A 21,207-nucleotide genomic window follows, 5' to 3' on the forward strand; every position below is an offset into this window, starting at 1 on the left:
AAGCTATCTTAAAAAATGAGCTCAAAATCTATTTCAGCCACACTATAAATTTCAATATATAGTTGAATTTTAATTTATAAAAGTTACTTCTTGGCTCATGACTTACTGGTATTTTGTAAGTCCATAAAGTGTGATAGTTTGTATATGCTTGGCCCAGGGAGTGGCACTATTAGAAGGTGTGGCCTTGTTGGAGTAGGATTGGCACTGTGGGTGTGGGCCCTCATCCTAGCTGCCTGGAAGTCAGTATTCTGCTAGCAGCCTTCAGATGAAGATGTAGAATTCTCAGCTCCTCCTGAACTGTCTGGATATTACCATGTTCCTGATGATACCGGACTGAACTTCTGTACCTGTAAGCCAGCCCCAATTAAATGTTGTCCTTTATAAGACTTCCCTTGTTCATGGGGTCTGTTCACACCAGTAAAACCCTAAGAAAATAAGCAAACATATTTTTGTTTATTAATGAGCCTTTATTGACTAAGCTCAATTACACTATGTCAAATATTATAAGTAAGTAAACATATCTCCACTCTTTGGAATTTGTTGAATATGCTTAATTATGTAATAAGCAGTCTTTATATTTCTCCTTATTCTCGTAATGACTATAAGAAATCTCTATGTAATCTATAAATTTTATATTTTATAATTTTTCCTATATAGGCCAGTCTTGTTTTATATATTTTTGAGAACTCTCTCTCTATATATAATCTATAAATTTTATATTTTGTAATTTCTCCTAAATAAGCCAGTTGTGTTTTGTGCATTTTGAGACTCGGAGGCACATGTGGTTTTCATTTCTTCTTGTCATTGATGTTAAATGGGGACCCATAAATGACTTGAATCTCTGAGATCTTACTATAAAATAAAATAATTGGATGCTCTTATAAAGGTCCAGACCCTTACAAGCGTGAACTAAAACTTGAACATTGCTTTACCTGAGGAAAGTTGAAGGGATTGTCCTAGCAGAGGTTTTGTATTTGTTTCTGCTGGTATCAGTGCATTACCAGCCTGGATCTGTTCCAACAGTATGTTTTACTGTCAGTCCATAGACTACAAAATTAATATACATTAAACCTGAAATGTTTTTGAGAGGAATCTGGTGATTGTCATTTCTTGGAAGAGGCATCCTACATGAACAAACACACATCCCACCCCTGACCAGGCACTCAAGCAAAGACATGTTAACTTCCTGTGTATCTTGCCAGCAGAGGTTGAGTTTTCTAAGCAACACAACCACTGAGATGACCATCTTCTCAGGATCCTGACTGCCCACAGGGCTGGAGAAAATCTCATGACGGACAGACTTAAGGGCTTATCTTCTGTTTTTGTGAGGACATTTACAGGAGAGTCCTTAGCTGGGCAAGGTGGCATAGACTTTAGTCCCAGTGCTTAGGAGACAGATCTCTGTGAGCTTGAGGCCAGTTTGGTCTACACAGTGAGTTCCACAACAGCCATTTACATAGTGAGACCCTGTCTCAACCCCACCAAAAAGGAGGAAAGACCTTTGGTCGGGGAGGTATGAAGTCTCTTCAGTGCAGTCAGTCAGCTCCTTTATGGCTCCTTTCCAGTTCCCACCTTCTTTTCTGCACCCTGGGAATTTAATTCTAGTGAATTTAGAATTCTCTTAAAGTGTCCTTGTCAGTCTTCAGCATTCTAAGATATTGGATCTTCACTATGTTTTCCCCTTAGAAGGAGCTCTAAGTTATGTGGTCACCTTTCTAGATTTTTCTCTCTCATCACTGGAAAGCTTCACGTGAGATTTTAAGATGTAAAGAGACCTAGATGTTTGACAATTGATTTGTTACCTTAAAATTCAAAACTGCCACCAGAAAGCGCATGGTGCTGATAGCTTACTGATTTTGTCAAAGCACGATGACTTCTGATTGGCAGATTCAGGCTTTTAAGTTTTGCTTTAAGTTTTCCCACATGCTAGGTGTGCAGTGGTGCTGTTGGGGGGTCCCTGGCACCAAAACAAAAACTTGTTTTCATTAGTTAATTATAAAACAAAACAAACAACAACTATTTTCTCTTCTGACCACTGCCTCATGTGAACACTGCTCAGTGCATCTGTAGACTGACTGCTTTTATATAACACAGTGTTCACTTTGTAGGCTTTCCTGTTTGTTTGCTGCGACAGGGCTTTGCTGCACCAGTTCTGTGTATTTTGAGGCAGGATCTGGCTGAAGAGCTTAGGCTGGCCTCAAACTCTCCTGAGCCTAGAGTGCAGGCTGTACTGCCAATTTTTCTTATTTATATTTATCTGTGGTTGCATGCACGTGTGGTGCATGTGTGTGTGTGCAGGTGCATATAGAGATGAGATATCATTCCACTCCCACACCCCCGACCCGTGCCACCATCTTATGGCTTTGAGACTGAATCACTCTCTGAACCACAGAAAGTTGTTTTGGCTATCATAGCTGGCCACCAGTTTCTGCCCTCAGTGCTGTGGTTACAGGCTCATGAAGCCATGCTGAGCTTTTATGTGGGTCTTGGAATCTTAGCTCAGGCCTTCATGCTTGCACACACTCTTTCTTACGGAGCCGCCTCCTGGGCTATACACATTAAGTCTGATCTTACCCATTACCTTCATGAGGCTGGCTCTTCACCTCATTCATTTACTTTCCTACAATGAGCAGTGTACACTCTCCTGATCTAATTCAGCTTGCTTGTTATCTTGTAAGCACCACATGAATTTTCTCATCATTTTTCCTTATCATAATATTATGCTTCTTTTCTATTCTATTTTCAGCCCCTTTTTTCATCCCAGCCTTGTTCTTATTAAAAGATTCACTTTATTTATGAATGTGTATGTAAATGCCGATGTGTATGTGCACATGTACATACACATCATGTGCTGGTGCCATGGATCTTTGGGAGTTGGAATTACAGACGATTGTATGCTGCCTGGGATGGGTGCTGGGACTTGAATTCAGGTCCTTACGACTGAGCAGAAAAGGCTTATAACTGCTGAGCCGTGTCTCCAGTCCCTTCAGGATTATTTCCTCTGTCTTATTTCATAGATTTTATGTTCACTCAAAACAGTGAAGAATTAATTTAGATGCTATCTGTAGTTTTTTAAACAAATATTTCTGAATATAAGTTCATCCTTTTCCTATCGAAGGCTGTGATTTTATCCTTTAATCATGTATCATGTGTAACCCTTTTTATAGGCTCCACTTTCCTTTCTTTCTTTTTTTTTTTTTTTTTTTTTTTTTTTTTTTCCACAAACAATGGGAAGGTTTTAAAATCTTTACACAGGATCTAAAACAACGTAGTATATTTTTCTTTGGATCTCTCATTTTCTATATAGGTGTTATTAAAATTAAGTTCTGGATATTTTTCTCTGTATGCACATATGTATGTGTATTAATTAAATAATCCAGCAACTTTCAGAAATGTGGTTGTAGAGGTTGGGGAGATGTTCAGCAGTCAAGGGTACTGGCTGCTCTTGCAGAGGACCCAGGCTCAGTTCTCAGCACCCACGAGGAGGCTCACAAGCATCTGAAGCTCCAGTTCCTGATGGAGATCTGATGTCTGGTCACTGTAGTCACATACATGCAAGCAGGCCAACACTCAGACTCATTAACAACAACAAAGAAATGTGCAAGTGTCTAAGATCACAAGGAACTTGCTGGTATTGGTGCCAGCACAGCAAGGGAGAGCCCTGTTGTACCCAGAAAACAAAGGCCATCCTTTCAATTTGCAATGACCTAATGAATTCCTGGCTGTCCCAACAGGGCTAGGAGGAGCACAGAAGCAACGGGCAGTGTTGTCCTGCACTCATTTCCTCACAAGCTTCATCCCGGGAAATCAGTGAGGATGAAATGGGTGCTTCTCTTACTGGAAGGCAAGTAATCCAGAGCACAACCCGCTCTAGAACAGTCCTCATCTGGCCTGTCCTTTCCTGGGCAGAGGTCCGTCCTCACCTGGGGGCTAAAGCAGCACTTTCAGTGTTCTGCTCGTGTGTTGTCGGTCTGACAGAGGAGAGGGCGTTAAGCAGCTGCTCACTCCTGCTTAGGTCCGCACACTTCCGAGAACCACTATTTAATGCTTTCTTCTTCACACTGACACTCAGTGAGCTGAACCAGGAAGCAAGCTCCCTGAGGAGCTTAGAATTTGTACAGATTTGCAGTGTGTCACATGATGTTTCCATATGTGGATGCACTGTGTGATGTGCAAATCAGAGTGAGCGGGTCTGTCTCCTCCTGCCTATTTTTGCAGTGAGATCATAAGAAATCTTCTTCCACTGAAACAACAGAATGCAGAATCATCCTCTCTAGTCATCCCACTGTGAACAGAAGACCCGCTCTTGCTCCCCTTATCAGCTGTAACAAAGGACCTGTTGATTAGTGTTTCTGCTCCACAGCTTGCTGGCTCCGGTTTTTCGAACAGGAATTGGTATATGAACCAGGAGTGCACAGTAACTCAATGTGTCAGATGACTCAGCTCCATCTTACACAAACAGTTCTGTAACCTGCTACATGCTGTGATGATAGAACATCAGACACAGAGAAAATAAAGAAATCACGTGGTCTCAGAAAGAAAAGTCGAGAAAGGTGTTATAATTCCAGGCTCCTTCACCAGTGCCAGTGCTGGTCCTTGTCAAAGCTTAGCTCTTCCTTTGCCTCAGAAGGCAACGGTGCCTATTGTTGTGTATGCTCTGCCATGTCGTCTAGTCGGAGGGCCGTATGGAACCCAGCTGAATTTGAGGAGAACTCCTTTACAATGTTTTCACAAAACTTGCTTAACAAGAGAAAATCCTCACCAAATGAAAGCAACTTACAAGGGGGCAGCCCAGGCTCTTCTCCCATTTACAAGCAATCTTTCGATGCCAGAGAGGAAAGAACATACGAGAACAATTAAAGTCCTCAAGGGATGGCTTTCACTTAAGATCCAGATCTAAAGTCAGAGACTCACAGGCAAAATATATAATCTGCTTTTGTGCTTTGAAAGTACAGCAACATCATCTTCAGAGTTTGTAATGGAGGTACTGAAAGCTATTACTGTTCGTGTGATTTCTACAAGGAATATAACTATGGGAGGTCATTACTCATACATGATGCACAGGTGGATCTCCCCTAACTTGCTAAGGATTCCAGATTTGCAATTTCAGAATTGCAAGTTTCACATTGTACTAAGAAATGGACTTATTTCAATTTAAAAATCAGTATGAAAGTCATCTAAAGAAGCATGAAACATGAAGTCAGTCAGTGTCAGGGCGCTGAAGAGAGAGACTGATGCCCAGTTCTAAAGGCCTTCCTCGTGCTACTGGGCCTGGAGAAAACTCCTGATGTACAATCAATGGATCTAAATGAGCATATACACAACCAGGGTGACAAGTTACAAACAACCCCAGATTCTGGCTTTACTTCTCATGAGGGTTGTGGAGTCACTAAGAGAAGTGAGGATCAGAGATAAAGGGACAGATGTTAAGGGAGAAAGACGAAGCTGATTCTTGTAATGGATGTCTCAGGTAGTGACTGAGGCGTGGGCAGGGATGAGATCACTCAGAAAATGCAGCACTGAGAGGGCCAACGGCAGATAGATTCTCAGAGAAGAAGAACATGGAATTATCAGGAAGGAAAAAGAAAAGCTTTACAGCTATTTCCACATAAACATAGCTGTATACACCACATAGAGAAACTCATCGTAATTTTAGACTCAGATAAAACGGCCCATTATTTTTATTAATGAAGCCACACTTATAATTTCCCATATTTTAAATGGCTAGAGCAGTCAAGTCACAGCGGGGTGAATTTATTTAGGACTGAACCTCCTCGGAGAAGCCAATGTCTACTTGTTACTAGCACACTTGTGTGGTAGAAAAGGCTGTAGGGAAGGCAACTATGATCAAGCACATAAACCTTTCAGCCATAGCTTAAAACAAGAAAGGAGCAGCAGCAACGTCCTCCACTGAAAACATCAGATGGCAAGATCCAACAGCACCACTGTGGGTGGTAAAAATTCTAAGGTTATGTGCAAACTTTTAAAGGAAACATAGCTTTATTCAAATAAATAAATAGCATGATAACCAGCTTTCATATCTGCAGAATTCTAAGAAATGTCAACACATTGATCTCACAGTATCAGCCCAAATTTCAAGAACTAAATCAGAATATCTACTCTGGAAACAAGAACATAACTGCCCAGTCAATTCTTAACATTTTGCATGTAAGACAACTCCTTGTGTATCAACCGCCACTCTATAACATGGTAATTTTAGACTGCAGCAGGATAAAGAGCACTTCCTCCTTTTAATGAAGTCATCTCTACTTATGAAGAAAAGGTTCTTTGGCTTTGAATGCCTTCACTATACCAATAAAAAAAAATCTTTCTGATCCAGAAGCCAACCCTACATGTCTTAGGCAAGAACCCTGTCATCACAGGGCCACATAACGCTCCCCTTATGAGGGCCACCTGGACCAGCCCTTTCCGGCTCAGCAGAGATGCTAATGAGTGATGCTCTGAGCAAACACTCTCTCTGACAACAGGGTGTCTATTTTTAGCTGCAGGTTTGCTTGAAGTGAACAGCTCCTGCCCTATGGTAAGCTGCAGTACACACTATGGCAGATTTTCTCGGAAAAAAAAAATAAATAAAAGCACTTTTGAACATCCTAAGAAAAATAAACAGTCATAGCAAAAGATAAATTTTTCACAAGCAATTTAGTTTCATAAATCATTTTCCCAAACTAATTTTAACAAAGCCTCCAAAGCCAAAACATACATATTTATTTCATCCTTAATTCACTATTTTAAACTACTTACAATTAAAAGCAACCCTCAAAAAAAAAATCAATACAATTTTGGCAGCATCTTATTTTCAGAATTAGTATTTAAAAAATAGTGCCCAAAGGAAGCTAACAAAAAATAGTATTTGAATGACATGTTAAATATGGATATCTTGAACACCAAATACTAAAATAAAAACCTCCTTTGCAGTATATATGTATTCTCCCTATTTTTACAATACAGAAAACAAGAGCAGTTCTAGTGAACAGAGATCAACCATAGAGACAATCAGAGCTGGAATGCTGGAGCTGTCAGCACTGACTGTTTACAGCTCCTAATGGCTTTCACAGGCTCTTTACAATAATGCCTACTTTAAAAGCATCAACACAAAGGTCATTACTACAACTCTCACTTTTATAACCTTGTCTACAAAATATTTTTCCTTGTACAATTAAATATTTTTTAAAAATATATAGCTGAAAAGTCCCCGAGACCAACTCACCATTCATGATGACAGGCAACGTCTCCAGAGCATATTGCTCAGAACAACAGCCCGACTGCCTGCAAAGGGAGTTATGCTAATCTCTGGAGGCAGCGATGGTGTAAACACATACGCTGGAGCTGGAGCAGGCAGCAGAAAACCAAGAGCTCTCTTTTGTTTTAAAAGAAAAGCCCCCAAAGCAACGCCCAAATGCCCAGTAGGAGGTACTACTAGATAAGAGAATAATGCCAAAGATGTTTTATGTAACTGAGGTTTAGCTTTTTTTCCCCAGCTAGCTATCCCAGCTTCCTTCATATACCTCCAGAATAACTCAAAATGGCAGAGAGAAAATGCAAACCAGGATGTATACGATACACTCAATGCTATCAGCATGAGCTGTTACCACGGCAACATCAGACCAGCATTATCAGTTTCCTTCTAACCAAGAGGTAGCTTCCCTGAAGCTTTAACCAACTAAAGCAAATAAACTACCTTTTTATTTTAGGGTAGCGTGATCTCCACATTACGACATTCTCTACATGTAAGCACGGAGCTACCCTCTTCCCACACCTCTCAAGCCTATCTTTAAATGCTGTTTGCTTCACATACTCACACAAGCCCATGTTGGATCCAGCGAGGAACGACAGCAGAGTGATTGCGCCTAAATGCCTTTCATTAGAGCAGCTCCTACTGCTGCGGACCTCACGGAGACTCAAGAGCTGTGTGCTGTTGCTAGTGACTATTGGCGATGAATCTTATTGCCCAGATCGCTGACAGCTTTCATTTTTCACGAGCCAAAAGCTATACTGCGGCACAAATGTTAACTATTTAAACATTCTGTACCATGGGAGAAGTATAATATAATGCTATCTAAATCTTCTTTTATAAAGGAAAATCAGGGAATAGCACTTGTAAATTTCCATTAAATTCAGCATTAAGTATCTGATATTACCCAGATATTATTTTTAAAAGACCACACACAACAAATTTACTAGTAACCATTATCCAAGAGTGACATTCCTCTCATGATACAGTACTCTGAGGACAGACTGTATGGCAAGGTGGGTAGGTTGGGTGGCACGATGAGCAGGGTGTTCTAATCTCAGAGACCTCTGATTTGCAGCACTGGTAAGAGGAAGGGACTAGAGAACTGGGGCTGAAGCAGAACTTCAGCAGGTGAATCTGCACCTTTAAAGCTGCCAGAAAAGGTGGTGGCACTTGTGGTGATGAACAGTCAGTCAACAAACCTCCCCAAGAAACAACAGATAGCTGGACAGGGGTGCAGGAAAGGACTTGCACTGCTCTGGTACAGGCCCATTACAGACACGCTGGGAAGGAAGCATTTTAGGAGGCAGTACTGGACTCTGGGTAAGAATACTCAAGTCTGCGGTGTTCTTGTCTGCTCAGATCTCTCCAGCTTGGTCTGGAAGGCTTAGCAGTGACACCATCAGAGAGAGGTCCCAAAGTCTACACTGTAAAAAAAAAAAAGTGAAGTGGAAGGAATCAGTCGGCAAATGCCCAGCTCCAGTAGCAAATGTCCGAGCAGAGGCAGGCAGCACTGATGGTCTAGACAGAGCTTTAGCAAGGAAATGGCTGCACAGGGCGTTATGAGCCCCACTTGAGATCCAAAATTTAAAGCTGTTATGGACCAAATGTGTACTTCCTGATCACGTGGCCCACCAGCATGATTTCAGATAGCATACAACACCGAGTTCTGGGACTCAGGGTAACATCAAATCAGAATTGAGAGATGTGCAGCACATACCATGAAGGATATTAAATCTACAAACTGGACTAAAGATGGTGAACATGAAATGAAAACATAAATCCTTGGAGGAAAAAGATTAAATAGAATACAGTTACTACAAATATCTTATTTTAAGCCCCTGATTTTTGCCCAAACATACATCATTCACGATGAGAATAACAAGCAGGAATGGCATTTATGTACAGCTAAAAAGTATTTGCAACTGGCTAGTGAAATGTTAGATGAAATAAAAGGGAACTGTTTAAAGACTTGATGAGAATAATACAGATGGAAATGTCAGTACAGAAAAGAGAAATGTGGAAAAACAAAAAGTAGACATTTGACAAATTAATAGAAAAACTTAAACTCACTCTAATATTAACACCCCATTTCAGAAGGAAAATGGCCCTAACTCTGTAAATGTGAGCTGAAGATAGATGAGTAACTATGAAGAACAAACTCCAAGGAAAGTACAAGTCTCACACAGGCATCCAATCTGAGGGCCCAACATACAGCTAAGAGGAAACAAGAGGAAAGAGAGGAAACGTTTAAAAGAACAGTGACTGACAATGTCCTACTGAAAGAAGAGCCCCCAGTCTACAAGGCAGGTGAAGCTAGCAGTTAAGCTAATGCTAACTGGGACAAACACAAAGACACCCACACCTAGACACTTCAAATTCATGTTACTGAACAATGAAAACAAAGGAAGAAATCTTCATTTGTAGCAAGAGAAAAATCAGTACTAATGTACAACGGAAAAACAATTCAATTGAGTGCTAACTTCTCAAGTAGAACTAAGAGTGGCCAGAAGACAGTGAACTGATAGTTAGAAATGCTAGAAGAAACAAGAAACAAAACTGCCCAGTAATAACTGTAGATCCAGGAAAACGATCACCCACAAACGTAAAATTCCAGGAAAAATTATAATAGAGAACATGTGTTTTAAGTACAAATGCACAGTGGAGTTTTCAGATGACAACGAAGCCATTAAAGGATAAGCTGACAGGAAGGGACAAAGAATACCGAAAAAGCAAACTAAAACAGAAACGTATGTACACCTACATGCATATATACATACACAGATAAAGGTTAAACACAGTCTTATATATGTGGCTGTGTATGTGGTGGTATCAAACCTTAAACTGCTAGGTAAGAGTTCAAAAATGTACAGATGCAATACAGATGAAGATAATAATAATAATCAAATTTAGATAAGACATTTATTGGTTCAAAGAAGTTCTATTTAACTAGAGAATTATGTCAATCATATCCTAAAATAGATTGTTATCAGATAAAGTCATTAAAAACCAAAAGGCATCTACTAAGAAAAATATTTTAACACAGCTATAACAGGATGAACCTTGCCCAAAAAACAAGCAACAACGGCTCTCACTGACTTCTACTTATGCGCCTGAGTTCCTTCTTTCATGCCCAGTCAGTCAACGTGCTTATTGGAAGAGTGGTAACACAGCCCACGTGCTGAAGGTGCGTGATGAACACAACACTAGGGGATTAAGTCACACACAAGAGAAAATGATGCAGTGCACAAATGCAGTGTAAGTGTGAACTTGAGGTTGCTGCTCACATAGCCTGACATACTGCTTCAGAGTAGACTTTCTAACATATAAACAGAAGGCTGTGTTCTAAAATAATGTTAAATACTATAGTACCAAAACACACAAGCCAGCAGCAGATCTGCCTACTCTCATCACTACACATTATCTATGGGCTGTAATTCTATGAGGTGCACCTTTCTACAACGCTCAGAGCAGTAACTTTGCTGATGATGGTATTTCTATAAAGACAGGAACAATGCATTGACTATGGGATTAGCACAGCTACAGCACCACTATGCAATATGAAGGTCTGTACTTCATGAGGATGGAGTGGAGCTGCAACCACAGAGGACGACGCTCACTGTTCACTGAAACTCAATGATGCAAAGCAGGGCTCGAGTTGGTGACTTCAGGCTCTTCTCTTAATAAATCATAGGAAAAGTAGACAGGAAGTGAATACGGATAGATCAAACTTGTACAACGACACTGAAAACTCATACACATAAAATGAAGTGCTAAAAGTCAGCAGAATGTTATTCTTTTACAATGTACATGAAAATGCTCTGTGTTCATATGCAAGACAAAATAATAAATGAATTAATTCAAAAGGCTTGTTCAATCTTTTAAAATACATTCTCTTATCAAGTATAATTAAGGGCTTGCAAGATGGTTGAGTGAAAGGCATCTGGCACCAAGCCTGATGACCTGAGTTCGATCCCCAGGCCCCACAGCGTGGCTGGCGAGAACCAGCTCCTATAAGGGGTTGCTCCTCTTACTTCCACATCTATGCCATGGCATGCACACACACACACATACACACACCCCACATATATTCAAAAATTTTTTAAAAAAGCATAATTAAGGAATCAACAACAGGAGAGAATGTGGAAATCCTTAAATCCTCAAACACTGTACCACAAAGAAATCCCAAAGAAAATAAGGAAACATTCTGTAGAGGAAGGAAACAACCGGCACACAGCTCTGGGAGGCTCCCAGGGCTCCATGCTGGCCGCATGTGCCCATGTCCAAGAGGTCTCACAACCTCACAGTAAGTATTATGCTATCATCTGAGAATCAACTGTGGAAATAGAAAACTGTGGGTGATTAGCAGGTCCCAAACTGGTCATTTCTTCCATTTTGTTGAAACTAATGAAAATGGAAGAAATTACTAATAAAATTGAAAATATGAGATTGAAAATTGCAAATCTCACCAATAAAACAGAAGTGCCTGCAAGTCTGCTGAAGGCATTATGACCACGCAGGTTTATCTCAGAAAGGCAAGACAGTTCCATGTTGAAGAGTAATGAATCAAATACATTAGTAACACGAAGGACAAACCACATGAGCACCAGCAAGTGCAGCAGCAGCAGCAGCAGCAGCAGCAAGCTGTCAACTCCAGCAGCCTTAAAATCCTCTCAAGAACTAACAGTAGAAGGGTTCCTCAGCCTGCTGTGCAGAGAAAATTCCAGTGATTTACATCCCACTCGACAGTGAGCGATGAACTGCTTTCCTGTAAGACGGGCACCAAGCACTCCTCTGCATTAACTTTGCAGAGCCAGGGCAACTAGGAGACATAGTAAAGACATCTCCATACATAGCAAGCTTTATGTGAAGACCACAGGATTCAACCTGAAGAGAAGTTTAAAATTATAAAGAAACTACCAATAATCATTTGAAAAATAAGCAGGAAAGAATTTAAAAGTGAAATTCAGAAATGGTCTTATTCACAAAAAAATTAGTAGAAATAAAGCACTTAGAGATGAACTTGGAGGTATCACAGATAGTTACAAACATCTAAAGACATGGAGAGGGACATGTCTGTCGTTAAGATGACAATTTCTTGCAAACTGATCAATGAATCCCACACCATATCTAGAGAAATTCAATAGGCTTTTCTTTAGAGAATGATAAGCTGATTCAGAAATTTGTATGAAAAGATAAAGCCCTCATAATAGCTAAAATAACTTTGGTAAAAGGACAAAATTAATGAAACACTGCTTGATTTCAAAACTCAAGTGAGCAAACCAGTGTGGCTGGCGTAAGAATAAATATCCATCATTCGCTGACACAGAGCTGCCAATTCATAGATAAATGTACATCTCGAGTTCCAACAAAGGGATTAAGATAGTTCAATGGAGGAAAGTTTTCGTAAAAAAATGAAGTAATAAAAACCAGATACACATATAAAATACTACTTTAGTCCATACTTCACAGTAAATATAAAACTGAAAAATGGGCCTGTAGGAGAAAGCAGACTAAAAATATGAATGGGTTTCAGTAAGACAAAGATTTCCTAGGCCTGGCCCAAAAGGCACAGTACACAGGGGAAGAGGAAGATAACACCGACTTCATTAAAGTGCTGACCTTTCTTTCTTCAAAGATATTATTTTAAGAAATGATGAGACATGCCAGAAGCTGAGAGCAAATGTTTGCAAGTTACAAGTCTTTAAAAGAATTTGGACTCAGAATATAGAATAGATTCGTAAGATTTAATAAAAAGAAGACACTTTTTAAAAGTGGACACGTGTCCAAACTAGATAGACAAATGGCTTCTGAGATTGTAAAATTAACCAATACTATTAGTTATTATGGACAGAGAAACTAAAACCTACTGTGAAACCTAAGTTTAAACCTCAAACTGGCCACACCCCAAAGCCTGATGCCACCAAGTCCTACTGAACACATGAAGGGACTCCACTCCTCCCAAGTACAAGGGACGGGTAAAGCAGCACAGCGACTTTGAGAAAGTATACTGGCTGTTTCCTCCTCTTCTTTTTAAAAAAGATTTATTTATTTTATGTATATGAGTACCCTTGTGTTCATACACTCCAGAAGAGGGCATCAGATCCCATTACAGATGGTTGTGAGCCACCATGTGGTTGGTGGGAATTGAACTCACGACCTCGGGAAAAGCAGTCAGTGCTCTTAACCACTGAGGCATCTCTCCAGCGGTGGCTGTTTCTTCAAAATATAAAATATATGACACAATCATTTTTATTCCCAGTCTCCTCCTATATATCTACTAAAATCCCTGTTCATTCAGACTTGTTTTCAAATGTTTATCATAACATTATCCATACAGCCAAACAGTCTAAAAAACAATTCTTTTGTTAGTCAGAACAGATAAAGCAAATGTGTTCTTGTCACACAACACAGGATAATTTAGCAATAAGCAGGAAGCAACTACTTGCATATTCCGCAACATAGATAGAAGATGGCAGAAACAATAGGCTACATACTATATAACTGCAGAGATGTAAAACATCTAGAAAAAGAAATTAACAGAAAGAGGAGGTGGCTGAGTATTTAGAGTTGAGGGAAGAGTGAGAGATCAGCTCCAACTGGATTCAAAGAGACGGTATAATGGGAGAGTGATGCTGGTGCTTAAATGCCTGGCATTGAGATACAGTATTTACTAGAGATGGGTGAGTATTTTCTTATTGTTACTAAATATCTGTAAACCTTTCAAAGAAATGGCAAACACCATAACAGAACAAGTTAGGAGAGTCTATTAGCATAAGTGTAAAGGATATACATTATTAAGATAACAAAGCATTTTCTCAGAGCAGTGTGTCAGAATGAACCCATTGTCTTTATGTTTCCACAGAGTTCAAAATCAAACCACAGACAGACACAACACAAGGACTAAAAGGAACACACTCTCACACCATGAACCTAAGTCTTACTAAAAATAAGCAGAAGATGGTCAGAACATGAAGAAAGGGATTGTGGGTTCTGATAAGAACGAAAGATGGAGGAATGGGGTACTTTGATAGTCTTGTTAAGAGCTAATATCTGAAAGACATTATCTATGAGCAAATCTTCACACAGGAAGAAACTGCAAAAAGAAATTCCTATCACAGTATTGTGAACAAATATGGCCAAGCAGGGAATTCACTATTCGGTTATCATAAATTGTCATATTTGCTATAGTTTTAATAGTGTTAGCCTGAATTAAAGACCAAACACAAACAAACAGAAAGTATGCTCGCTATACCGACTTCTTTGTAGAAGACTAAGCAGATTAAATTATCCCCAATTGCATATTACAGATTCTTTTGGCTCTTTTATCTAATGTGTCATTATATTATGATTTCCCATTTTAACAAATTATGTTAATATGGCTGGAAATATCACTCGCTAACCCATCATGTTCAATTATACTCCCAGCATCACACACACAGACATGGGAAAAGGGAAGGGGACAGGAAAGGGACAGACATGATATAGGCTTCCTATTATTACACCTAACACTCTGAATATTAAGGGTTATATTGCTTCTGATTTCTAATTTCCCCCAGAATCTTTAAATCATAATCTTTAGAATCTTTACAATCATAGTTTTAAAATAATTTATTTTTATATCATGTGTATGAATGTTTTCCTACAAAAATGTATGTGTAGCACATGTGTACCGATGCCTAAGGCCAGAAGAGGTCTTTTGATCTCCGGGAATAGGAATTCCAGGAGGTTGTGGACTGTCCTGTGGGTCTGCGGACTGAAGCCAGGTCCTCTGCAAGAGGAACAAGTCAGTGCTCTTAACTCTGGACAATTTCTCTGACCTCTATACTCAGTTTAGAAACTATGACATAATAAATATTAAAATAGTTTTCTAATGAGTAGAAATTGATTATAATCAATGAGCTCATAAAATAGTTGCAGAATTAAGAAAAGAGATTAAAAATAATTTAGAAGTTACAATTACACAAATTCAACGGACTAACAAATTGGGTTTAAAGAGCTTCAAAAGGGTAAAAATGACAGTCTATGACAGTCACATGAGCTATCAAGTTCTGAGGAAATTCACATCCTAAGTCATTACAGCATTTGCTGTAGAGTGCACTTCACAAAAATTAACTTGTACTCACAAAGAAATTGACAAGCATTTTTGGGAAGTTCAGGCAAAGTGTTGTAAGGTCTTAACACATTTGCTCTTTAAAATGCTGCAGCTTAGACACTGTTAAATGTGAAAATCAATGGCTTACAACACACAAACCTTTGATTACTTTCAGTTTTATATAACTGCTATTGTGATAAAAAATATTTAAAAGGGAAACACAATACATTTTCTAGGAAGACAAGTCAATGAATGTCAATAACCCATTTACTCTGAGTCAGGACAAAAGGAATTCCTCTGTGCTGTTACTATAGCTGAATGTACTTAGGTGTGCACAGAGATAGCTATGACATATTTTATCAATCAGGAACAATTAATTAATTAATTTGAAAGTCAAAGCTGAAATCCCTAGAAACAACTCTGTAGCCGATGCTCTATATTTATTCCTACAGAAACATCCCTGGAGAAGCAAAAACTTTGATTAAAGTTTACTCCATTTCCTATCTTCCATCTGATGAAAGGGGCATGCTTATTATTCTCAGGCTGAAGCAAAAGGATGACAGGCAGTTAAGGCCAGCATAGGCTGCTAAATATCGAGTCCAAAGGTAACCTGAGCCACATTACAAAACAAAATAAAACCAAACACCTTTTCAAAACCCAAAACTCCATTTGCCTAAATTACCCTTTAATCTTTACTCAAGAGTCCATGTACCTAATTGTTAAATTGTGACTTCCACTCTTAGTTGTTTCTTAAAATAGCACTTTGGGATACAGCACCCCTGGGTGTGTCAGGAGACACTGCCTTCCATTTTCTGGTGAAACATGCCATGCACTTAGTAGCTTCCAACAATCCCTGAAAACTCCTTACTGGCCAGAGCTCTTCTATGGTCTAGTGAGATGGCTCAGAGAGTAAAGGCATTTGTCCCTGAACCTGGTGACCTGAGTTTAATCCCCAGGACCTACAATGGTGGAAGAAGATAACCAACTCCTGCAATCTGTCCTCTGGTTTCTACACCCACGACTCCAAATAAGTATTTTTTAAAAATCCATTCCTTAGCACATACACATGTGAACACAGAACTGTTTTCATCAAGCAAAACAAGTAAGTGCAGAAAACAGAAATGACAGGATCACAGTTTCTCTTCTCTGCACTTCCTCCTGTGCATCGCAACAGCAGAGTGCATGCTTACTGTGTCCCTCCTCGCACATGCAATCACAGTGTCTCTTAGAACAGCTGAGGATCTGAAAGGAGAAGAGGGCGAGGAGCACTTACTGAGCTTTCGTTGCTCCTTAGCCATTTCTTACTCCAGCTCATTATTCACAGAGCGCTAACGTTTGGTCCTAATTGTGTTTGTATGCCATGATCCTAGTGCCCTGTTTCTGTCTTTTCTAAAGAAAGGATAAAACCAGTATTTATTAAGAGTCTATTTCTTTAAAAGAAATTATGTATTACAAAACTGTACTCTGTCACTGAATTTAACAATGTTCCAGAAAGTATACTGGTCTTGTACACTTACAGCCTGTTCAGTCTAGTTCAAACAGAACCTCCCATGATTAAATTCCATTATATTCATTCCAAAGCAGAAAATCAACTCTGTCCTCATTTAAAATTAAAAATACCTTTAAAGAACACCAAAGTATCTCCAAAAGAGTTTAGAAGACTGCAATTTATAGAGCAGGGACCAGGCCATGGAGACTTTGTCATACAAGAAGTTGACTACTGAGCTGTCGTTCCAGTTTAACGGTTCACTAAGACAGATATGGAAGTCTTCGTGTATTAACTTCCTGTACAGTGAAGATAACCTGAAGTAATGCAATCTTTCGGGAAGTCGAGCACTGATGGCACAGGGCAGAATCACAGCACCCAGGAAGCTAGGCAGGAGAAGCTACAACTTCCTTGAGTCTACAGCTGCATTGTGAGATCTTGTGTGAAAACACACACACACACACACACACACACACACACACACACACACATGCACGCAGATAGAGATGCGCAGAGACACAGACAGAAGCAGAAAGACACAGACACACAGAGAAACACATGCACACATAAGTACATATATGTACACACAGACACATGCACATATACATATACACACACGCAGATATACATGCACACATACATACAAACACAGAGAGAGAGAGAGAGAGAGAGAAAGAGAGAGAGAGAGAGAGAGAGAGAGAGAGAGAGAGAGAGAGAGAATATGTTGAATGAAAATGGTTTTGTACAAAAATACGCCCTTTTTCATATCTCCCTAAAGTAGCTTCAAGGAGTTAAAAAGCAAGTCTGACATTGTAGAACAGTTGCCGGAGCTTCCCCAGAGCCATCTACATGTACATTTTCATTTTAAAAATGAGTTCTCTTACTTAACTGCTTTACAATCCATGAATCCAAGGAGGCAAATCCTAGCTCTACTTAATGACCATGTAAACGCAGTAGAAAAAGCTCTAATGCCAAGGGCAACAGCTGCTTCTTAGTAGTCAGTCCCCTGCATGCTCCCTGGGAAGGGTCCAAGCTAACATGGGAATGGAGGCATACCGCTGTTGTGTGTGAACTCAGCCTTTAATCTTCTTGCCATCAGAGATACCAAACCATTTTAACACAACAGTCTAAGTCTGACCATTTTAACAGGTCCTAAAGATATGTAATATATTACACAATTTGTTTAATCTATTTTATACATGATATAAAATACAAGGATGTAAGATTTTGATGTTCATCATGTAACAAATATATAAAATTTTACATAGAATAATGTGCTTTTCTTAGAAGGCCTTTTCTGTAAGACTTGGAGTAACTTTTACATATGCATTAAATAAGATGACAAGCCTGATACAATGTACATAAATGTTTCTTTTCACTTCTGAAACATAAGGTCAGTTATAAATAAAAGAAATGTAAAAGTAAGCAGATCATTGTTTATGCTGTAGAACAAAAACCGCGTGACATAGAATAGAAATTAAGTAAGAATAACACTGACATTTTGTTATTGATATTTGTCCTAGGTACTTATAAAATTTTAAAAAAGAACAAAACAGCTCAACTTAATTTTTTATGAACTTTCTCACCATCTTGAAAAAAATCCTTATGCAAATCAAAAAAAGACAAAACTGATTCTTTGCATTTGATCCTGAAACTGCAAGTACTTTAGCTGCTAATTACAATGTATCAGTTTAAAAACAAAACCAAACCACTTACTTGATTTGTCCCATGAGGCAGTGTGCTCAGAGGCCCGAAGGCCGTCATCTTCCAGAGCTGCCCTGTGCTCTTGTGCGGTGCCTCTGGAGTGCCTGTGAAACAGGCGGCTAGCGAACCCCTCCAGCTTCTGGAGGGCGGTGGGCGTGCCACTGTGCTGGCCACAGGACAGTTCTTTGTGAGCTGCCATTCGCGTGCATTTACACTTTAAAGTAACTGCAAGTGTTTTCAGAAGGAGCTCAACTTCCTACCAAGAAGCTAAGAGCTATGCATGTGCTAAACTTCCTGTCAGCAGGGTTTGCAAACCACTACTGCGGCTGTTTCCTGTTAATAGAAAACAGCACATTAGCGAGCCGAGCCTCATCTCTGCTAGACATGCATACTTTAAAACCTGCAATATCTGCTAAAGGTTCTAGGTTTGAGTGTTCTGATACTAATATGCTGGAGAATGAGCACAGTAACTATAAAGGTTCATATACAGAGAAGGATAAAAAGTATTTTTGACAATGTGGAAAACTAGTTAAACATGTATTACAACCCCATGCAAATAACCAGAGGCCAAATAGTAACACGCTAGAATTAGTTTACAGGATGTCAGCTGACAGACTGTATGAATCTTCATAAGTAGTTAACTTTATGAAAAGATATCAATGGAACATGTCATAACTAAGAAAAAAATCTGAATTTCATCATTTCAAAGGAATCAAAGTTGCTAACTCACTGACTCAAGGCTAATACATAAGGAAATTATAGAAACAGCAGACCAGTACCGCCTAATAAATTTATTTATAGATATGTGCCTGTCTATAAATAACATCTGAAAACATTCTAACATTTGGAAAGTATGAGAAAAAAAATCAGATTTAAAACTATATATTATAATTTTATAGGCTATTAGCCATACCAAGAAATTTTAATTGAGAGAAAAGAATCCCTGTCGCTTGGCTAATTGATTGTTAAACCCCTAACACAGAAGACTGCTGCTTCTTTAGTCTTCTAATTTAATGATCTCTTAGAAACATCACATACAATAAAAAAAAAAAAAGTCATGTCCAGTTTGCATGATAAAGATAGCATTTAAGGATTTTGAGTATTTGCCTGTCTACATCATGTGTGTCAGCAATTGATGGTTTTCTCTTTGGAAGTTCAAATAAAGGAAAAGAGGGAAAAGAAAGGGAAAGACGCTTAAAAAGTCTTTGTCCTTCTGAAACATATCTGAATTCCTATTTCCTGTTAAGTATTTTAATGCAATAAATAACAACAATAATGTTAAATAAAATAAGCAGTCACGTCGTCACACTAGAGCAGTACCAGGCAGGTCACAGGCAGGCCTGCCAGGGAGACCCTGAGCAGAAAGCTCTGCCATTGAAACCATGCAGCAGGACCTACAGGACCAACCATTCAACCTTAAAATGTGCTGCTCTTAAAATCGTCAACTGTGTGTAATCAGTGATCTATTAACACATGGAGATACCTTACACAAAACAGAAAGACTGCAGTGACTAACTGTGTCTGGCGCACAGTGACCAGTAGGCAAAAACCAGATGAAAGCGTTCAGTTCCCTTGACTGGCTCTCCTGAGAGAGCTCTGCTCACTGTCATGCTGAGCAGAGTCGCTCTGTCAGCAGAGCACTGCTCCATAGCTGCTACAGAGGAAAGAAGCTGTTCTGCCTCCACCACCCTTGTCACGCCACACTAATATTGGCTGTCTACCAGCTTGTGCTCCTGTTGTATTATTTGAATTCATGAGCACATGATTATATATATGCATATTATTACATATTATAAGATTAATAAAGAATATAAGCATTACTTTTAACATTCCAAAGGTCTAACTAAGATCACCATATACTAGAAAACATCATTGTTAATAACAGGACTCTAATTGTAAATAAACTAGTAAGCACTGAGTAATTTATAGTTAATAATAGAAGTGATATTATTGGACTTTTCAAGGTTTTCTACAGTCAAAGTTTGATTTCATTCTTTTCCGTTCATTAAGTGCAAAGGTAGATTTCTGAAAATGCTCCTGCATTCATGTCTGCTGCATGGGCCTCCCCAGATAAGACTCCCATGGTGGTTGCTTGCCAAACGTAACTAAACATAGTATGTCAGCTATTATGCTTTTTAACAGACATCTAGCCAGACTTATGTTTGATATTGCTTAAATAAAGTCCCACATTTAACACTGGGATTCATTTAACTAAACTATATAAGATTTAAAATTATTATATCAAGAAGGTAACCTTAAACTGAGTATCTTGAAAATGCTATGTTTGATAGTTTTTTGTTCCTTTTGTTCAAAAGACCTTGCAAAACATAGAATATTTAATTTTTTAAATATCTGTCTGTAGTAGTGTGATCAGGAAGCTGTTGCTATGGTGGTGCCAGAGACTTGCTTTTTAGTTTAAAAGAACTCTGCTGGCATCTACTGCCTGAAAGAAACAACTGCAGCTCCAACTAAACGGGAATTACAAGAAACAATAGCAGTTTCTGAAGGTAAACTTGCTGTGAATGCCAAGAGAGGGAACACACACGCGCACACACGCACACACATACACACACACAACACACACATACACACCACACACACACATACACACACATACACACCACACACACACACACCACACACACACACACATACACACACACACACCAA

At 39.1% G+C, this 21,207-nt stretch overlaps 1 protein-coding gene across 4 annotated transcripts in view; it reads right to left on the reverse strand.

Annotated features, from left to right (window-relative positions):
• The window catches only part of Prkacb (protein kinase cAMP-activated catalytic subunit beta), an 80,755-nt gene that overhangs the window by 33,382 nt on the left and 26,166 nt on the right, over window positions 1-21,207 (reverse strand). The window contains exon 1 of one of the 4 annotated variants that reach the window (XM_029474933.1): window positions 18,550-18,814. The exons of 1 other annotated variant lie outside the window; for it this stretch is intronic. In XM_029474933.1, coding sequence (XP_029330793.1) covers window positions 18,550-18,736 — 187 coding nt within the window. In that variant the 5' untranslated portion in view covers window positions 18,737-18,814. Of the gene's footprint in view, window positions 1-7,228; window positions 7,579-7,820; window positions 7,994-18,549; window positions 18,815-21,207 lie in introns of those variants that run through there. 2 more of the 4 variants (XM_029474934.1, XM_029474935.1) reach the window with 2 other exon arrangements.

The sequence above is a fragment of the Mus caroli genome, chromosome 3 (assembly GCF_900094665.2).
Source record: "Mus caroli chromosome 3, CAROLI_EIJ_v1.1, whole genome shotgun sequence".
NCBI classification, from domain to species: domain Eukaryota; kingdom Metazoa; phylum Chordata; class Mammalia; order Rodentia; family Muridae; genus Mus; species Mus caroli.